This window comes from Epargyreus clarus, unplaced genomic scaffold (assembly GCF_041222505.1).
Source record: "Epargyreus clarus isolate Ecla_fem2 unplaced genomic scaffold, WU_Ecla_fem_2.2 ptg000014l, whole genome shotgun sequence".
NCBI classification, from domain to species: domain Eukaryota; kingdom Metazoa; phylum Arthropoda; class Insecta; order Lepidoptera; family Hesperiidae; genus Epargyreus; species Epargyreus clarus.
Window position 1 is genome coordinate 15,503,146 of NW_027332222.1, and position 18,999 is coordinate 15,522,144.

General features: G+C 35.7%; 1 protein-coding gene across 1 annotated transcript in view; it reads right to left on the reverse strand.

Annotated features, from left to right (window-relative positions):
- LOC140746984 (uncharacterized) overlaps window positions 1-18,999 on the reverse strand; it is a 181,928-nt gene that overhangs the window by 149,301 nt on the left and 13,628 nt on the right. Inside the window, exon 2 of the mRNA XM_073079192.1 lies at window positions 9,171-9,271. Coding sequence (XP_072935293.1) covers window positions 9,171-9,237 — 67 coding nt within the window. The 5' untranslated portion in view covers window positions 9,238-9,271. The remainder of the gene's footprint in view (window positions 1-9,170; window positions 9,272-18,999) is intronic.

The following is an 18,999-nucleotide window of genomic DNA, read 5'->3' on the forward strand; positions in this document are numbered from 1 at the left end:
TCAGGTATTTAAAAAAAAAAACATTGTTTTTGTAACGTGATGTAAAACAACATATGGCGGAAGTTTTAATCAGTTAATCCGCGTGTAAAATTGGGTGTCGGATGTCAGGTGTAACGTGTCATCATTATGTACACGATTAGCGAAACCCAGACAGGGGCAATGACCTTTTAATGTGACTAATGATAATATTTTTGCTAGGACTTATTTAATAATGAAGTAGGTTTAACAATACCTTGCCCCTGTAGTCCCGAGTCTAGAATAGGGCTACGGTATCCCTTGCCTGTCGTAAGAGGCGACTAAATGGGGGCCTCCACGGTTGCGGGCGGCAAGAGTAGGTTGACCCATAGTTTCCCCCACGAGAACAAAAAAAGGTCTAACATTACTTGTTATCATTGAATAACCAGTAAGAATCTAATGGTTTAAGGCAATGACGTTTTATTCTAATGGTTTAAGGCAATGGTTTAAGGTAATTACCAATTAGTAAAATCTCGAAACTTTTCTTTCCATATTCCATTTATTGCTACTTGTAGATGAACATAATAACTTGCATTACTTACATAGTATTAAAAATTTAAAACCACACAGATTAATTTCAAAATAATAAACAAGTAAGTAAATATAGGTACGTGTTATAAACAAACTATTTGAAGGCTGTATACTTGAATGTTGTCACTTATACGGTTCCAATATTTACTTTGGTACCTTAATGGCATTTTATCTTTCCCAAGGTACTTTTGAAGATAAGGTGAACTCGATTTTTTTACTATATTTATAGTAAAAGGATTAAAAATAATTGACGTACAGGGTGATTTTTTCAAATAGATCCTCAGGACCTAAATTAATTTAAAAGGATCTCGAGATCTCTAGACGAAAAAAAATTTGAATTTTTCGCTTATACTTATAATTTCGGATTTGGCCCTAAAGGCTCATTTGAAAATTTCACCCTTTTTTTTGTTGACGAGGGGGAAGCCTTCAATAGGTACCCTATTCCGTGGGAGCGGCACGGGGTTATGTGGGATTCTTACCGCACTAAAACTCCCCGGTGGCCGTCCTCGGAGCTACGTAGAGGACTCCGGGATCTCCAACGGAACGCAACCGGAGTCCACTTGGCGCGTTGCCCCGTCGGGCTCCGCCCAGGTGAGCTTGAAACTCACCACACCATCTGGTGTTCACGACGGTATGCGACCACACATACCGCCGTCCATCCCGGGGTTGCTGGCTGGGCGGTTCGAACACGCACTCTTGCCGCCCGCAACCCCGGAAGCCCCCTTTTAGTCGCCTCTTACGACAGGCAGGGGATACCGTAGCCCTATTCTGGTCCCGGAACTACAGGGACATGATCATTTCACCCTGTATATATGTTGAAGTGATTGTCTAGTGATATAAATAACGGCTTCTTGCTAGAGTTCCAGGTTCAAAATTACAATATCACGCAACCAAGCACTTTTTTCACTGTTGTTTCAACAAAACAACATACTTTTGCATAAATTCAGTTCGTAAATTACAAAACAGTGGAGAACTTTCACCGTCTTACTTTTAACCGCAAATTACTACAAAATGTTATGACTACCGGAATTTGTCAATTGTGGTCAATGAAAAAAATATAAAATGGCGTAATAGAGATAGTAAAGTAATGGAGATTAGGCCTAACGCAAATAAGACTTTGAGAAAAGATAGTTACGGCTATGCGCTTTTTATTTTTCTCTTACTCGACTTAAGGGCACCGGGTTTTCAGATGTTAGATTTGTTTCTATTCAAGTCCTTAGAAATTCAGAGGACTCACTAGAAAAACAGGTATTCCTGTAGTCACCGCCCTTGGCTGTGTGTTTTTATAACGGCAGTAGATTTCGTAGAGAATTGGAAGTAATTCTAGTCCAATTATCGTTTTGACGCCTTACCTAACAAATTTCTCTTCAATTAAGACGCCTTTAATTTTCTTCATATTGTAAATTATTTTTACATAATATACTAAAATGATTCTGAATATTCATTTAATCATAATATAATAATTAATTGTTGTAACTTTTGGTTACATTTAATTATTTACAATATTAACGTAATAAAAAAGTACAATTATTATTATTCTTCATATTAGCTTCGCTTTTTACTACCAAGAATTGTTTTACTTTCTCGGACAGCCTCTCAGAAATACAAATAAGGTTCAACCGCCCATTGCAACTGAAACTAGTAGATTTAGCATGATTGTTGCATTAACCGCTACTTTCCGAGTAGCTTTTTAGATACTACTTACTATTTAATATCTAAAAGTAGCACGGCTACTTTAATAAGTACTTTATTCGTTTGTATGTTACGTGTAGACGATTTTTTGGAATAAAATCAAACATTTATCGCTCGTCGGCTTAGAAGACAAGTCGTACGTCATAAGCGGCTTAAGCAACTCTACTCAGTAGCTTAAGCGATGAAACTGTAACCTAATCAACTGTTGTTTACACGACAGTAAAGCCAAGAGGCGACCGACAGCCTTAACTGCAAAGTTCCGATATTCAAATCCGTGGTTTGTTAAATTCATTGGTCACAAACAATTTTCGTGTTCATTCACTTGTTTATTTAGTAATACGCAGTCTATTTTTATGACTGTCGACGTAAAATTACGACAAATGGCCCGTGACGGATCTACACGACGGATCAGTTGATCGGACGTGAAATAACGGTAGATATGATTATTTTTAGAGAGCGTACTCTACCGGTAAGTCGAAATTTTACGGTGTTAAGCAACAAAATTACCTGACCGACAATGATTCATGTTTTTTACTTTTACTGCCTTTTAAAGAAATTGCGCTCAAGAAAGTCTTGTAATGGTAAGAAGATAATTTTATTATTTGCAAATGAATTTGCTAAATTAGGTTTGCATAAAAAATAAGAGTGGAGTTGGTCAATTGGTCACAGCCTTGATTAGATGATTGGATGACAAACAGTTTTTAAAGAGTGAAACAGATTAAAATGAGTTTGCACATTAAAATGCAGATTTATTGACTGTTACATAAATAAAATATGATTTCCGACCAGGGTTTGTAAAGAAAATTCAGGACGCTAATGGCGTCTAACTAGCCTAGGCTGTTAATTGAACTTAGTTAACTACTTGGCTGAGACCTGCCCCACTGGATGTAGTACTGGCTGTATTCAATATATAAGTACTTTAAAATTTATATGCAAAGTTAAATACTTAATGTACTCGCTTATTATTTCAATGGACTAAATACTGCTGTGAAAAACGTCACCTATTTTCTTTATATCTTTTGTATGAACAAACAAACAAGTGTCTCGAGGTGCGCGTACGCAGGATGCCCTCGATTGCGACGATAAGCGATCGCACCTACCTGTGGTATGTGACCTACTTAAACTGACTTACATATATCAGTCAAGTGCAGCGATTTTTATGAATTGCCGGAAAAGTGCAAAAAAGTATTGAAACATCTCTAAAAAATATTAATTGGTTTTGCGAAGAAAAAAATGTTTAAAAAGCATTTTTTTCTTCAGTGATTACAGTACTATTTTTAAACATTGCTTATAAGACATGAATAGACAACTGTAGCTCAATGAACACAAATAGAATGTCAATATTTACTTCAATTTCTACACATTTAGCTACTTTGCAAAACTAATATGACATATCTGCGATAAAACTATTTAAGTCCACCGCTGGACTAGGTACTAGTTCGGATTTCTTTACAAGAACTATAATAAAAAATAACTAAAAATATAAATGCGAAAGAGAGTCTGTTTGTTTGTTTGTTTGCTACGAGTCTAACTACATTGACATCGCAGAAACAAACAAAGCATCCCTTTTATCCCGAAAAAAGTAGGTTTTTTCCCAAAAGATGAAAAAAACAACTATGACAAACTCTGACTACGAGCGAAGCCGCGGGGAAGAGGTGTTTCATAACAAGACAGTAAAAAGAACAATAAACATAAAAACACCAATACTCTATAATTAATTCCTGTTCGCTTCACGTAAAGAATTGCGAGTAATTGTGTAATAGTGTAACTCGATCATGCGGATGTTACAAAAAGTTAACTTTCACTATTATTGTTTCCGAGTTAACTCTCCAGGTAGTAACATACATAACATGTCACTTTTACACCTACTTTATATGAGCCGACTCATATAAAGTAGGTGTAAAAGTATGTCAAATCGGTAGCTATGTAATTGATAAATGACTAAGTTGGAATTATCGGTTTCTACCCAATGTTTTTCTACCCATGCATCTATTCTATTTCAGCAACCAATTTATTATAAATTTCTTACTTCCCGCGCAAAATAGAACTGAAACGTCTAGAGCGTTCTTATTCTTTTTTATGCTAACTCATACAATAAACTATATAAATAAGAACTTATTATTAAATAATAATAATAATTTGAATAGATTACTAACAGTATGAATGTATGTGCGGTTGGACGGATAAAATAATGTCCAAATTGTGGTATGGACTACATTACTTTCTTTTTATTTATTATTGAGCAGTCGGGTTTTTTTTTATAAATTACTAGTTGTTTGTAAATATTAGCGATAAACGTTATTATTTTCAGAACGTGATATACATATAGACTTTAACAAAACTAAATAAAGGAGGAATATTTGGATCAGATCAATTGTGGATCAAATTCAACTGAAAGATGAACTGGGGCAATCCAGTCAAAATTTCGAATAATTACATTTGAAATATCTACAAGTTTCTTGTCAGTAGGTTTCTGTTTCACCGCAATCTGGCTCACAAAATTAGATGCGGTCTATGATATAGCATATTTGCCTAGAATATGTCTATTCATTGTCTCAAATAATTCAGGCTTTTAGAAAATACGATCTCTAGCAGAAAGTAGGTACTCTTTAGTAGCATTAGAGTAGACAAATATTTTTGTTCGGGCAAAGGGTTAAAACAAATAGTACTTATAAAGCTTTAAAAATAATGGAATATGAAAATGTACAAAATTACACGTACTCCACTTTGGTCCATCCATCCATCAGCCTTTTGAGGTCCACTGCTGGACATAGGCCTCCCCTAATTGGCGCCACTCCAACCGGTCCCGTGCCCTTTGAATCCAGCGGTTTCCGCCGTCTTCTTTAGGTCGTCCGTCCTGTTCGGGGGGCGGCCTAAACTCCTTTTGCCTACGCGTGGTCGCCACTCGAGGACCTTTCTTCCCCATCGGTTATCGGTCCTCCGAGCGATGTGGCCGGCCCATTGCCACTTCAGCTTGCTAATTTTGAGAGCTATGTCGGTAAGCTTAGTTCGTCTACGGATTTCATCATTGCGAATCATGTCTCGTAGCGAAATACCAAGCATAGCTCTCTCCATAGCACGCTGAGCAACTCTGAGCTTTCCAACAAGGCCTACAGTAAAGGACCACGTTTCGGCGCCGTAGGTCATCACTGGCAACACACATTGCTCGAATAGTTTCGACTTCAGGCAATGAGGAATTTTGGAAGAGAAGATGCTCCGTAATTTCCCGAACGCAGCCCAGCCGAGTTGGATTCTTCGAGTGACCTCCCTCTCAAAGTTGGACTTACCCATCCGGATCGTTTGTCCCAGGTAATTGTACTCGTTGACAACTTCGAGAGGAGTGCCATCAACAACTACCGGTACGGGTGTGACATGGACATTGGACATGATTTTCGTCTTGTCCATGTTCATCTTAAGACCCACCCGTTGTGAGGCACTGTTGAGGTCTCCTAGCATTTTGCTGAGGTCCCTCAGCGAAACTGCCAAGATGACTATATCATCGGCAAATCGAAGGTGTGTGATGTGTTCACCATTGATGTTAACGCCAAGACCTTTCCACTCCATCAGCTTGAATCCACTTTGGTAATAAAGTTAAAGTCGCTGCCATTTCTAAATGGTTGAAGGAAAATTATAGAAGTCGGTTATTAGACGATTAAATTGATCGTAAATCACAGCCTTAAAGGCTTCAATACAGATATTATGTATATAGCGCAGTAAAGAGTAGAGTTACATAAAGAGTCGCCGAGGACTTTATCCACGACTTCTTAATCAAATGTATTAGGAGATATAATAGACAATTGGTCTCTATTAAATCCTATTATTGTCGTTCGACTATTAATCTGAATAGTTATGTTATTTGCTTATCATTATGTATTGTAGAGTTTTGTAGAGTAGAAGTTCAAAGTAAAGCGATTTAATACCATTTTTTTAAATGACACTGGTATAAAGTAATGAGTTAACAGTGCTGTAATAATAGGGAAAAGGTAAAAATATAGAAATAAAATTTAATATATTGCATTATTCTTAATTGACTTTACAATATAGGTAAGTAGGTATAAGTTTATAAATCAAATTGTATTATTGATTACAACATATGAAATAAGATGTCTGACAACAGTACCCTTACCATGAGTTTTTACGTTTTGACAAATATGACTGTTTTGGTATTTGTTTACGTATTTGCCCATACGATTTCCAATCAGCGCCCCTAGCGAATTGTGTCAGAACTTGGATATTGTATAGGCCAATACGCAAACAAATACCAAAACAGTCATATTTGTCTAAACGTAAAAACTCATGGTAAGGGTGCAGGTGCGTTGTTACAAACTTTGGTCACTTATTTCGTATTTCGAAATTTGATTATTTCTAGAAAGCACAAACTGATATTGGGTAGGCAAGACATTGGATAGAGTGATACAACGGCCGTAAATCCTTTGTTATTCGCTTAAGATATGATGAGTACAGAATGCGTGAAAATCGTCAATGTTAAGATCAACATTTATTATCCGCAGCGATTAGATATGTAATACAAACTGCTTCACGAATGCTATGATACTTTATGATTTTATGGTCACAATACTTCAGAAGCTAGTATAAGGCTTTACCTAAACCTCGATAAGATTAAACTTTAATGTTTTTTCTCAATGTTTATATTTTTATTACTAATTTTACAATCAAACGTTCAAGACTGTGGAAATTAAAATAAATAATATACAGTCTGCAGTCATTATTTGTCTTGATAACCAATAATTCATAATTCATATTCTTTATTTAGAAAATATTTGGGTAACAATATATGGGATGTACACAGTCAAAAGAAAGCACCAAAAATTTAATATGCCGATTAAGGCATATAAAGGTGGTAGAACCCTTTGTGGTTCGACTCCGGCGGCACCACCGCCACACCTATTTCTACCTAATAACAGCAGTGTTAAGCGCTGCTGTGTTCCGGTTTGAAGGATGTGGTAAGGGAGACAGACTTTTCCGAGGCGTTCCAGCTTAGTCCTTAGGGGTAGCGGCGCATCTGTGGCCGACCTCAGGTAGGAATATCTAATCCTATCTGGGGTTGATTACAGATGTCCATGGGCGGCAGTAGCAACTTATCATCAGGTGGACTGCATGCTCGTCTGGTACTCTTATATTATTAAAAAAAAAGGCGTTCTAAATGTATGGCTCTCACATAATCGTAATTTATAAGAATAGTCAGTCAACAGTAAATAAGTCTTACAAATTACTTTTTTTTAATAATATAGGAGCAATAGGTAGGTATATTTTCTATGTCTATATTTTCATTAATTTAGGAATTCGTTATAATCGTAATAGCATTTTTCAATTAACATGTTTTTTATTTCTTTATAATACTTATAGTCTTTATTTATTTCTTTTATAGTAGTGTAGTAGTACAGAATGATTGAATAATAATTGACAGATTAGGTAACATCAGAGTAGTCACGTGCCGATCTTCACTAGGCAGGGCACACACAAAAAGATAGTTTTTTTTTTTTTATTATTTATAATATAAGAGTAGCAGACGAGCATGCAGTCCACCTGATGGTAAGTGGCTACTGTCGCCCATGGACATCTGTAATAAACCCCAGATAGGATTAGATATTCCTACCTGAGGTCGACCACAGATGCGCCGCTACCCCTGAGGACTAAGCTGGAATGCCTCGGAAAAGTCTTTCTCCCTTACCACACCCTTCAAACCGGAACACAGCAGCACCTAACACTGCAGTTATTAGGTAGAAACAGGTGTGGCGGTGGTGCCGCCGGAGTCGAACCACAAAGGGTTCTACCACCTTCAATAAACATTCACATTAAAACATTCACTGTACTGCAGATAGATAAATATGAAAAATACCTCTATGGATGGAGACCATAAATACCTACGTCCTATATCCACACATACACAAACATAATGACTCCTAAAGATTTATTAATGGAAATTACCTATTAAGTAACTGTAAATAATTTATTTAGTTACTTACGACAAACTCAAAAGCGTTTAAAATGTATAATATTATATAACTTCATAGAAAATAAGAACACGAACAAATGAACGAAAGATACGATTAAAAGAAATTTTAAATTCATACATATTGATGCAGTTTTTGCATATGGAACCGTTCTAATCACATTCCAATGACAATTAAATTACCGTTACGCAAACTGGTTATTACCAGTTAAAAATCTAGTCTAGCTTGTTAGCATTTTGCGGTAAATACGCATGAAGTAACAAATTCAAATTGGATTCATTCAAAATTGATTCCTATATCTTTTTGAACTTCAACATTCTACCTTTGGAAGCTTCACAATGAAGAAGCGACGAAAGAAACTCCATACGTGATAATAATTTGAGTCTTTTAAAAAGTAAAAGTATGTTTAGAATGAGGTAGGTATTTATTAACAATTAATTATTGAGATGCTGGAGTTAAGTCAAGCCGTCCGTTATATAACAAATGCAGAAGCTATACTTCTGATAAGTTAGGCGCAGATTCCTCATTCAGATTCTAAGTAAGTACTAAGTTGAAGCCCTTACAACGTCTTACATGAGTAATAACTTGCCACTCCCTTCTGACACATCATCGGAGGTTGTGACTACGTGTGTCACTATTACCTATCAGATTATTTTACTCTTTTGTCAAACTTACTGAACTTAACTTAAGGTGTTACAAATTTTTATAAGTAAAATTCACACACCTTAATTAACTTCAAAGTCGTAATTAAAGTATGCTTAAAGAAAAAAATACAACACCACACAAAATGAAAAAAAAATCGCTTATCATTTTTTTTTAAAACCTTAAGCGGTTTTTTAAATAAAATTTAGATACATTTTATTATAGATCTTTTTGAAGACATATTAAGCTACTGCTGTTGAGAATCAGATATTTCTTATATACCTAAAAGTAGATAAAAAAAAAGTAGGTACTCACTTTTCTCCGGACCCTGCGCGTTTGAGAGACCCAGAAGGGCCACAAGACACCATGCCCACGCAACCATGGCGTGACGTCAGCTCTCCCAGCGGCACTCACGTCTGCAAGGGATATGGATGTTTGAATTTACAATAAGGTTCGATGCTGTATGAAGATTGATAAGATAGCGCTATCTCTAGTGATTAATTAACGCAGATAGGAAAAACACTTCGTAGTCACGAGATGAAGTGGTGGGGAGGCCTCAGTGTAGTGGTTGTTATGTAAAAATAGTCAGCCTTCGATACTAACTTTAAACACTCATTTAACCATTATTAACAAAAGTTACCTATTAAACAAAAATAATAGAGTATTAAGTAAGTTAGTAACTTAAGTAAGGTTGCAGTTAAGTAGTTACATTAAACAAATAAATAAATAAACGCTTTCTACACTCACAGCCCCACACTAGGATTCCCAGTGCCATGGGTGCCATGGACACACACATAGACAAATACACAAACACCCAGACCCAGAAACAGAAATCTAAATTCATCATTTAGATGTCTGTCTGGCCGGGAATCGAACCCGGGACCCTTTGCGCGTCAGACCGGTATGGTGACCGCTCCGCCACGCGGGTCGTCCAACGTTACCGTTACATTGATTCTAATCATTTACTTTTCGGGAGAAGATAAAACAGACTCCATACAAAACTAGAGATGTCCCTAAGAACTAAATTTGTCGCTACATATGTAAGTTAGTCGGCATCCCATCCACTAAAATGCAATAACTGCTTTACAAATGCATAATATAAAAGTGCTGCCTGAGGATCATGCGTTGCACTAAGTGGAGCATTCTAACTTAGTCCCTGGTGTATAAAGGACTAAGTTAGAATGCCTCATGTCACACAACATATAGACACATAGCTTACAAAACTTTTATAAATCAGGAAAAGGTGTGGTGATGTACAGTCACTTTCGAAAAACTACGAATTCTATCACCAACGAAAAGTAATAAACTATTTGATTTGACCGCTTTACGCATCTATTTCGTATACCACTTAAATTGGCTTACATTCCCAACATTACTATAAAACAAAGAACATTACATTACATTCGTAGTCAATACATTACATTTGTAAATGACGTTGCAGCAATGTTCCGGTCTAAAGGCTACTCTCGTAAAAACTATTTTCTCACGACGATCACTGTTCCGTTGAAAGCGATAGGTATCGCCATTTCACTTGTACACTCAATCACTTGTACCGAGAGAAAATAAGTGATAAGTGTTTGTTAAGTGTATCGAACTGTAACGTTATTAGCTGAAATTGAGACTTACGAATACACCATGTTCATTAAGTGTTTGTTAAAGTGAATCGAAGTGTAACATTGTTAGCTGAAATTGAGGCTTACAAATACACCATGTTCTTGTAAAGGTATTTATTGGGGAAATAAATGATAAGTGTTTGTAAAGTGTAATGAAGTGTAAAGTTATTAGCTGAAACTGAGCCTTAGGAATGTACTATTTTCTTGTGGAGATGAAATAAATGATAAGTGTTTGTTAAAGTGTATCGAAGCGTAACGTTATCAGCTGCAATCGAGGCTTACGAATATACTTTGTTCTTGTGGAGGTATTTATTGGTGAAATAAATGATAAGTGTTTGTTAAAGTGTATCAAAGCGTAACGTTATCAGCTGCAATCGAGGCTTACGAATATACTTTGTTCTTGTGGAGGTATTTATTGGTGAAATAAATGATAAGTGTTTGTTAAAGTGTATCGAAGTGTAGCGCTATTAAATTAAATTGAAGGCTTGTGGAGGTAAATATGAGGAAAATGTGTAATTTTATGTTTTTGGAAAATATATGCAATTAATTACTCCAGTTGAAAAAGTCATAAGAGTTTGGTAAAATGCATCAAAGTGTATCTAATTAAGATAATTAGGTACACTTTATTAGCGTGGAAATTGAGGCTAATTGGTGTACTTTGTTATTTTTTATTTCCTGATAACCTATGCGATCATTTTACGTCTAGAAAGGTTTGCAATATGGCCCAGTTAACAAATTAGATATTGGGTTACTAAGTTTCAAATTTTAAAAAATGTCTTAGTCATCGTACTCTGAAAAATATAGCCTAAAAGTTAGAGGCATATGCTAATAAAGTATTACGAGTAAGATGCAACAATTCATGCAAATACTGTAGATAAGATTAATAATTATGAGCAGGTACTACACGTTTAAAACAGCTCAATACTCAACCAATTATGTTTTTTCTCATAACCTTTTGGATACAATACATAATTTCGAAGCGATTACACAATGTGAACGATACGAGATCGACCTCCAAAAATATAATAACAGTGTTGAAAACTTGAAAGGCATGTGATTAGCTGTTATTGATACCCATTCCAATTGATCGATGTTTTGTTCGATGGGTGTGAAGTTGTTGCAAAAATCGCCATAGGTAAGTTTGAAAGGCTTTAGATGTGTCTAAAAAGTAATGGAGTTTTAATACGTACGTGCATTCGATTAAACGAACGGGACAGAGTTAAGTTAGCTGTTAAATATGGCGTTTTATTTACTTTTTAACAAACTTCGAAAAAGGGAGAGGTTTTTATATATGTGCAGTCATGTCATAAGTCATTCTATACTTATTTTAAAGTTAAAGTTGTAATACAGACTACCTGATAATGCCTTTGTTCTACAGCTAAAGCTATGTACTGTAACTTATAATTTGAATACACGAGCAAAAACGAAGATAACATATGTAAGTTATGTGTTAGAGGGAGAACGGATGATTTAATTCATCATTTACAAGTCTACAAGATTGAGCCCGGAGTAAGCCCTAGCCTTTGCGTGTCAAATAGTACAGCGACCTATATCGTGTAAATGAACATTTGAAATAAAAACCAAAATTCGTCAACCTTATTCACGTACAAATCCGCGGCTGAAACCATTTTAAGAGCAGTTCACTTGACCCTGACTTACAATACGCAGAGATGCTCCATTACCACGGCAACTTGCGCAATAGAAGTGAATAACAATAAAACGAATTTGTATCACGATCGCTCGTGACCGGATTGGAGGCCTACACCATCTTTACACTTTCTTTTTATATATAGAAGTAGCTTGCAGTCGCCGTTCTAGTAATTAAGGAATCCTTGGAATTTAAACACTGTACTTATACTCTTATAACGCTATACTTATACTTAGACAGAACTTTTTTTATATAATATAGGAGTAGCAGACGAGCATACTGTAAGTAGATGGTAAGTGGCTACTGCCGCCCATGGACATATGTAATCAACCCCAGATAGGATTAGATATTCCTACCTGAGGTCGGTTACAGATGCACCGCTACCCCTGAGGACTAAGCTGGAACCCCTCAGAAAAGTAAAAGAACTGTTGTTAAGCGCTCCTGTGTTCTAGTCTAAAGGGTCTACTCCTATCAAAGTAGAGAAATGATATTACATGAGGTATACCCACTTTATGGGTAGCAACTAATCTGTGGCTGACCGTAGATATAACCTCTGTTTTAAATGGAGGTGGTTACAGATGTCCATGGACGACAATAGCTACTACCAGATGGACTGCATGCGCGTTTCTACTTCGATTTGAAAGTAATGATAGAATTGTATTTTAATAAAAAGCCTCAGTTCTTGTTCAGTTTATTATAGATATCCATTTCATAAAAAAATGTTGCAGCTCCATACAAACTTACTGTACTGAAAGTTACTGTAGTCTGCCAAATTAAAACAAAATTTTGAACTAAAATTATTGACAGTCTGGAAATGTCTACAAAAATTTGGAAATCTATTTTACTTTGAAAATATTTTTCCATAAATATTTATGCCTCTAAATCTTCAGCTTAATCTATACATTGTCTGCGTTTGAGTCTTAGATAAGGCATAGAAAATATCTAGTTAAACACGAGAAATTATTGCAAGTAACACCGCATTGTTCTAATAAGACGGGTGGAAATCTAGACAAATATAGACACTAATGCAACGGCTAAGAACGTTAAACTAATTTGCGTGCAACGTGTGACGATGCTCAGGGTTGTCAAAACGATATTTTGTAAAAATAACTTAGAAAAACTTTTTCCCATAGTTATTTGTAAAAATTGCGCAAAATGATTACCCTCCATTACCCCCATATAATAATTAACTTTTCCGTAAATTGTATTCCATTAATATAATCTCCTTCTTGCTTAAAGAATGTGGTTATTTTTTTATTGTTTTTCTTTTACTATCGTGAATAAACTGCCATTCTATTTTATTTTAAAATATAATAATATTTATATGATATGAAACATTCACCTACTTATGATTATTTTTATATTTAACCTTAGGGATATTCAGCGGGAACCCTTTTTATGGCCATCCGAAGAAAAGACATATATGAAAATGATATGGGTATTTACAACAATTATTGAAAACGAATCTTTAAAAAGGGTTTTTAAAATATCTTCATTAAGCGTATTTTTAAACATATAATTTTGTTCTGAATGTTGTAGTTGTAATTTTTTACAACGAACAACATGGCAAAAACATAAAATGTATCGATTCGATCATGTTTACTTATCTAAATCTGTAATAGCAAGCTATGATATGATCAGCATAAATAAATTAATCTATATTTACATTAGAAATCTGTCAACTTATCAATCTTTCCATTCCAAAAACAGAAAGCTGTCAAAACCAGAGTAACAACATTAATAGGCACAAAATTGTATGTAATTAGACGTTAATTACAAAAAACATTATTCTTAACGGCATATATAGATATGGTAATGGATTAATGAAGTGCCATTTGAAACCGTCTAAACTTAATTAAATTGACACTAATGTGACACCAATTTCGAGCAATTAAGAGTAGTACCTGTAAAATATAAGGCCAGAAAGAAATCAGTTGTTACTTAGACGACAACCGAACATTGAACGAAAATATTTTTTCACAGGCAGCAACTTGTTATTATGTTAATGCCTATGGAAACATTTCGGTCACAAGTTACTGCCGCTGAGGATTAAGTTGCAATTGCTTCTATCTTCCTAATCATGCCTTTTAAGCAATGCTGTTATAAGCTGAAATATTTGCAGCGGTGGTGCCTCCAAAGTTGAACTACGAAGGATTATATTACTTTAAAATTTTAGCTGCTTTAGAATTCTTTATTTCACTCTAGATTAAAAATATTAATCCTCCCCGTCAAGATATGCATTTACCCTCGTATAACAAACTACTGTATGTATTTTTTGTGTATTAAGACATATTTCGATTATTTATTCAGGAGTAATTAATATTTCATTCAAACGATGTTAAAATAAAAAGTAAAAATACCAAAGCTCGATCTATTTCAGAAACAAAAAAGAACTGAAACCGACCGCATATTTGTTATCAATTGCATTCCGAATTCGCCAGCCCTCGTTAGCAAGACTGTAGTCATTAGAACAAGTCTCTTTGTGGAGATCCACTGGCCGTGACGGTCCTGTGGGCTATGGTACTATCATAGTTGCTTTTAGGATTCTACATCCGTAAAAGGGCATTTATGTCACATGACTTTTGTCTGTCAGGTTGTGTGTCACGGACTATTTTTGTCGATTTTACTGAATTGAAAAACTTGGGACAAGGGCCTAATCACAGATCCAACCTTAACCTTGAAGATTTAGGGGGTAAATTAAGATTTATAACTTCACTTCAAGTAATTTAATAAGCTTTCTTTATCATAACTACCTTTTAGCCCAGATCGTAACATGCAATAAAGGAAAAGTCAATGTAGGCAGTGATACCGACTTTTACAAAACACAGAATTCAGTTGAGCCTATTTCAATACAGCTCAGCGTGCTCGTATACATAATTATTATCACCCACTTGTTCCCCTTAATATACCTATTATATGCATTTAACTTACTAAGTAATAAAATTTAATCGAAATCGTAGTGTATAATTTTAGTAATTGATCAGGTATTGGCATCCCTGCTTTCTCAGCGACATGGACCGTTATCAGAAGACTTTAATCCTATATGTCGTTAGTTAATCTCAACACTACTAACTGATAACTATCAAGAAAGATCAATTTCTTGTTGTTCAACTTTGAAATGACCACCATTGGTCTTTTTTGTTATAATATTGTAATAGCAGACGAGCTTGCAGTCCACTTAATGGCAAGTGGCTACTGGCTACTGTCGCCCAAGGACTTCTGTAACCCACGCCAGATAAGATTAGATTCCTTCCTGATCTCGGACTCAAATGCACCGCTGCCCTTGAGGACTAAGCTAGAATGCCTCATAAAAGTATCTTTCATTTACCACACCCTTCAAAACACAAGCACACACACACATACGCACAGCAGAACACAGCAGCGCTTAACACTGCTGTTATTAGGGATAAACAGGTGTGGTTCCTCCAAACCTTATTTTTGCCGACAGAAACCTGTGCTAAAGATACAGTTCCGTAACCCATAGCCACCACATCCTCAACCGATGACCACTTCCTTTCCTTTGTGCGCGGATTCGCTCCACGGACTCCCTTTGTTCTAACTTAGCCATGTATCACATGTATGCATTTACTGTCTATTTCGCGTTGAATACGAAACTGGAATAGCCTAGAAACTCGGCCTCGATTGAGGAGTCCGAGGTTCATATCCCACTAATTTTTCAAAGTTCAAATTCATTATGACTTGCTTTATTGGAGAATGAAAATGATGTAAGAAAACTCGCACACCTGAGAGACTTATAAAAAGATCCCAAAGATATATGAAGTCTACCAATACGCACTTGGCCAGCGCGGTGGACTATGGCCTCCACATCCTGAGAGGTGACCATGTTGTCGCTGTAGACGCTGTTGTCAGCGTCGCTTCCATATTTTCATATCTGTTATTTTGCTTTAAAATTAATTGTAGTCTACTAATTCTGATATAACCTTAAGTCGCATACATGTTTGCCCTAGAAGTCTACACTAGACTAGATAGCGAAGACAGTGCATCATTTACATGCAAAGAGCTCACGAAATATGACGTCTGCACAGGCAAGCGTGAACTGCAGATGTGGAGAAAGCTTGTTAACTTTTCGTGAGAGAAACGCGCAATCAACAATCGGTTCGACTTCGTAATGGTTCAAATGATCGTTTACGCTGTGATGTATGATGGAATATATAAAGTTTTTAAGTTACCTGCGTTTAATCACAGACATGTGGAATAAAACCGAAGAAGTAATAATTTCAACAAGAGTCTAATTGAATAAGTAATTTGTTACAGCTGGAACACAGGCAGTCATTCAGGGTAGATAGCAATATAACTGTAACCAAAGTAATACTAAAGACTAGGACTTTAGAATTAGAATATGAAGGACTATAATAATATGGCACCTTTACTTTCCGGGCTTTCAGGCGATTTTACAATAAACGTTTGAAGAAAATAAATAAATAACGCTTTCCATACTCATAACCTCACATTAGCCTCTTTTCTGTCATGAGTGCTATGGACACACGCAAAGATGAATACACAAACGTAATTAAAGTAAGTTCCCCATTACATATGAATCATGTTTATGAACTCTGCTCGAAGATCGAACCCGGAACCAACCGTGTGTCAGATTGTTATGGTCATAGCTACACCACGCGGGTCGTCAAAATATGTAGACTCTATCTATACTGTTAAGCTACAAGTAATATTGACATTTAAAATAAACTCAAGACATACATACATACAATAAAACTCGATCAGAAACACATAAAGGGCACAGGATCCTTGAAGGCAACCAAAAATAAAACAAGTATCACCGTGAAACTGAATCCACCGTCGAAAACCGGCGCCCCACACGATGTCAACTGTTACGACACCCGCCACGGCCACCACGAGGCCGAGGTTAGGCTTTTACACACTGTACGGCTGTCTAGCTGGGCGTTGAAAACGCTGCGTTTTTTTGTTCCAAGTAAACAACTAAAGAATTTACGCTCAAAAGTTGTGGAAAGAGCCATGGTTGTATTTTAGTGATACCACCGATACAAGTATTATTTTATAACACAGTTTTGAAAATTTGAACGCTGCTGTGTTCTTCTTTGAGGGGTATTAACTTCAGTTTTTACCGGTAACAAGACATTTTTTTCATACAGTTATAATAAGCACATTTAAGGCACAGACAGACATATACCTACTTGTAGTATTTATTTAGAGTAAAATGTAATCTAAATAAATAACTGCTTAAAATATTCGTAGGCACCAAGTAGATTAAGTTTTAGACCACCAAATGATTCTAATATTTTAAATATCAGTATGTTATAATATTAAAGGTTCAAATGTCATAGATTTATCTATGACATTTGAACGTTGAAACGTTATGACGTTAGAAACAAAAATGTATGATAGAAATCAACAGCTATTAACTTTATTATAGCTTTATTATGATTTCTATCATTATTCGCAGTAGGAAAAAGATAACAAAGTATTGTACAGTAGGAAGTAAGAACCCTATTTATTAAATTTATTATTGTAGAATATTAATTTTGAGGAAGTATAAGTTACGTTATTGTATTTTATTAAGGCATTGATTTTATGATAGGGCGCGGACTTATTTAATTAGGTGTTTGAAAAGAAAAACAACTAGCCTTTGTTTTTTTAAAAAAGAAAGGAATTATTTTAAAACTAGCTGACCCGGCAAAGGTTGTGTTGCCATATAAATAAAAAAATGTTAGGGTGAACAACCCTTATCACTGAGGAGTATGAAAAATCGATAGTAGCCGATTCTCAGACCTACAGAATATGCATATAAAATTTGGTGAAAATCGGTAAAGCCGTTTCGGAGGAGTACGGTTACTAACATTGTGACACGAGAAATTTATATATAAAATTATCTTGATATATTTTAATAGCAGTGATAGCCTAATGGTTAAGAAACGCGGCCTCTCGATCGAGGGGTCCGAGGTTCAAATCCCAGGCACGCACCTCTGATTTTCAAATTTATGTGCGTATTAGAAATTAATTATCACTTGCTTAAACGGTGAAGAAAAACATCATGAGGAAACCTGCATACCTGAGAGATTTATAAAAAAAATCTCAAAGGTATGTGAAGTCTACCAATACGCACTTGGCCAGTGCGGTGAACTATGGCCTAATCCTTCTCATTATGAGAGGAGACCCGTGCCCAGCAGTGGGACAGTAATGGGTTGATGATGATGATGATTTTAAAAATAATAAAAGTAGACATTTTGGAGATATAAACCTGAAAAACGCCTCATGTGTAAGGACCCTAAGAACGAATGAGTCACCATTCGCCAAACAATACCGGCAGGCGACAGGTACGATGCGGACACGAGGCTACGTTGCATATGCACTCGAAATTCACTCAATTATTGATACAAGGTCCCCAATTGTTTTGATGGCGTTCATTGCATGGCTTTTGTGGCGTTTCTCAAGTTCGTAGTAAGTACATAAGTAATAAAGTAAGTAAATAAGTAAGTACTTAAATATGTAAGTAAGTAAGTAAATAGTAAGTTTACTCGTAGGTTTGAAGGTGGTAGAGCTCGTCACGTATCGTCTATGAAAGAATCTATATGCGACTATGGTTACACCAGTTTTTGCCGTAAAACAGAAGTGTTAAGCACTGCTTTTGTTTTTAAGAGGGTGATAAAACAAATTTTCTAACCCCGTTACAAGTTACAAGTTGTAACTTATAACTAATCATCGGTTACACCTTAATAATCTAAAAAGTAGAGACAAATACCATAGCAGGTAACCGATAACTTTCTGTAAACTTCCATTCCTTACTTATTTGGTAAGCTCAAAAATACTTTGAATGAACGGGTTCTTGTAAGATGAAAGTGTCAACGAGCGTGCAGATTATCTGACTGCAATTTAATCAAAAAGT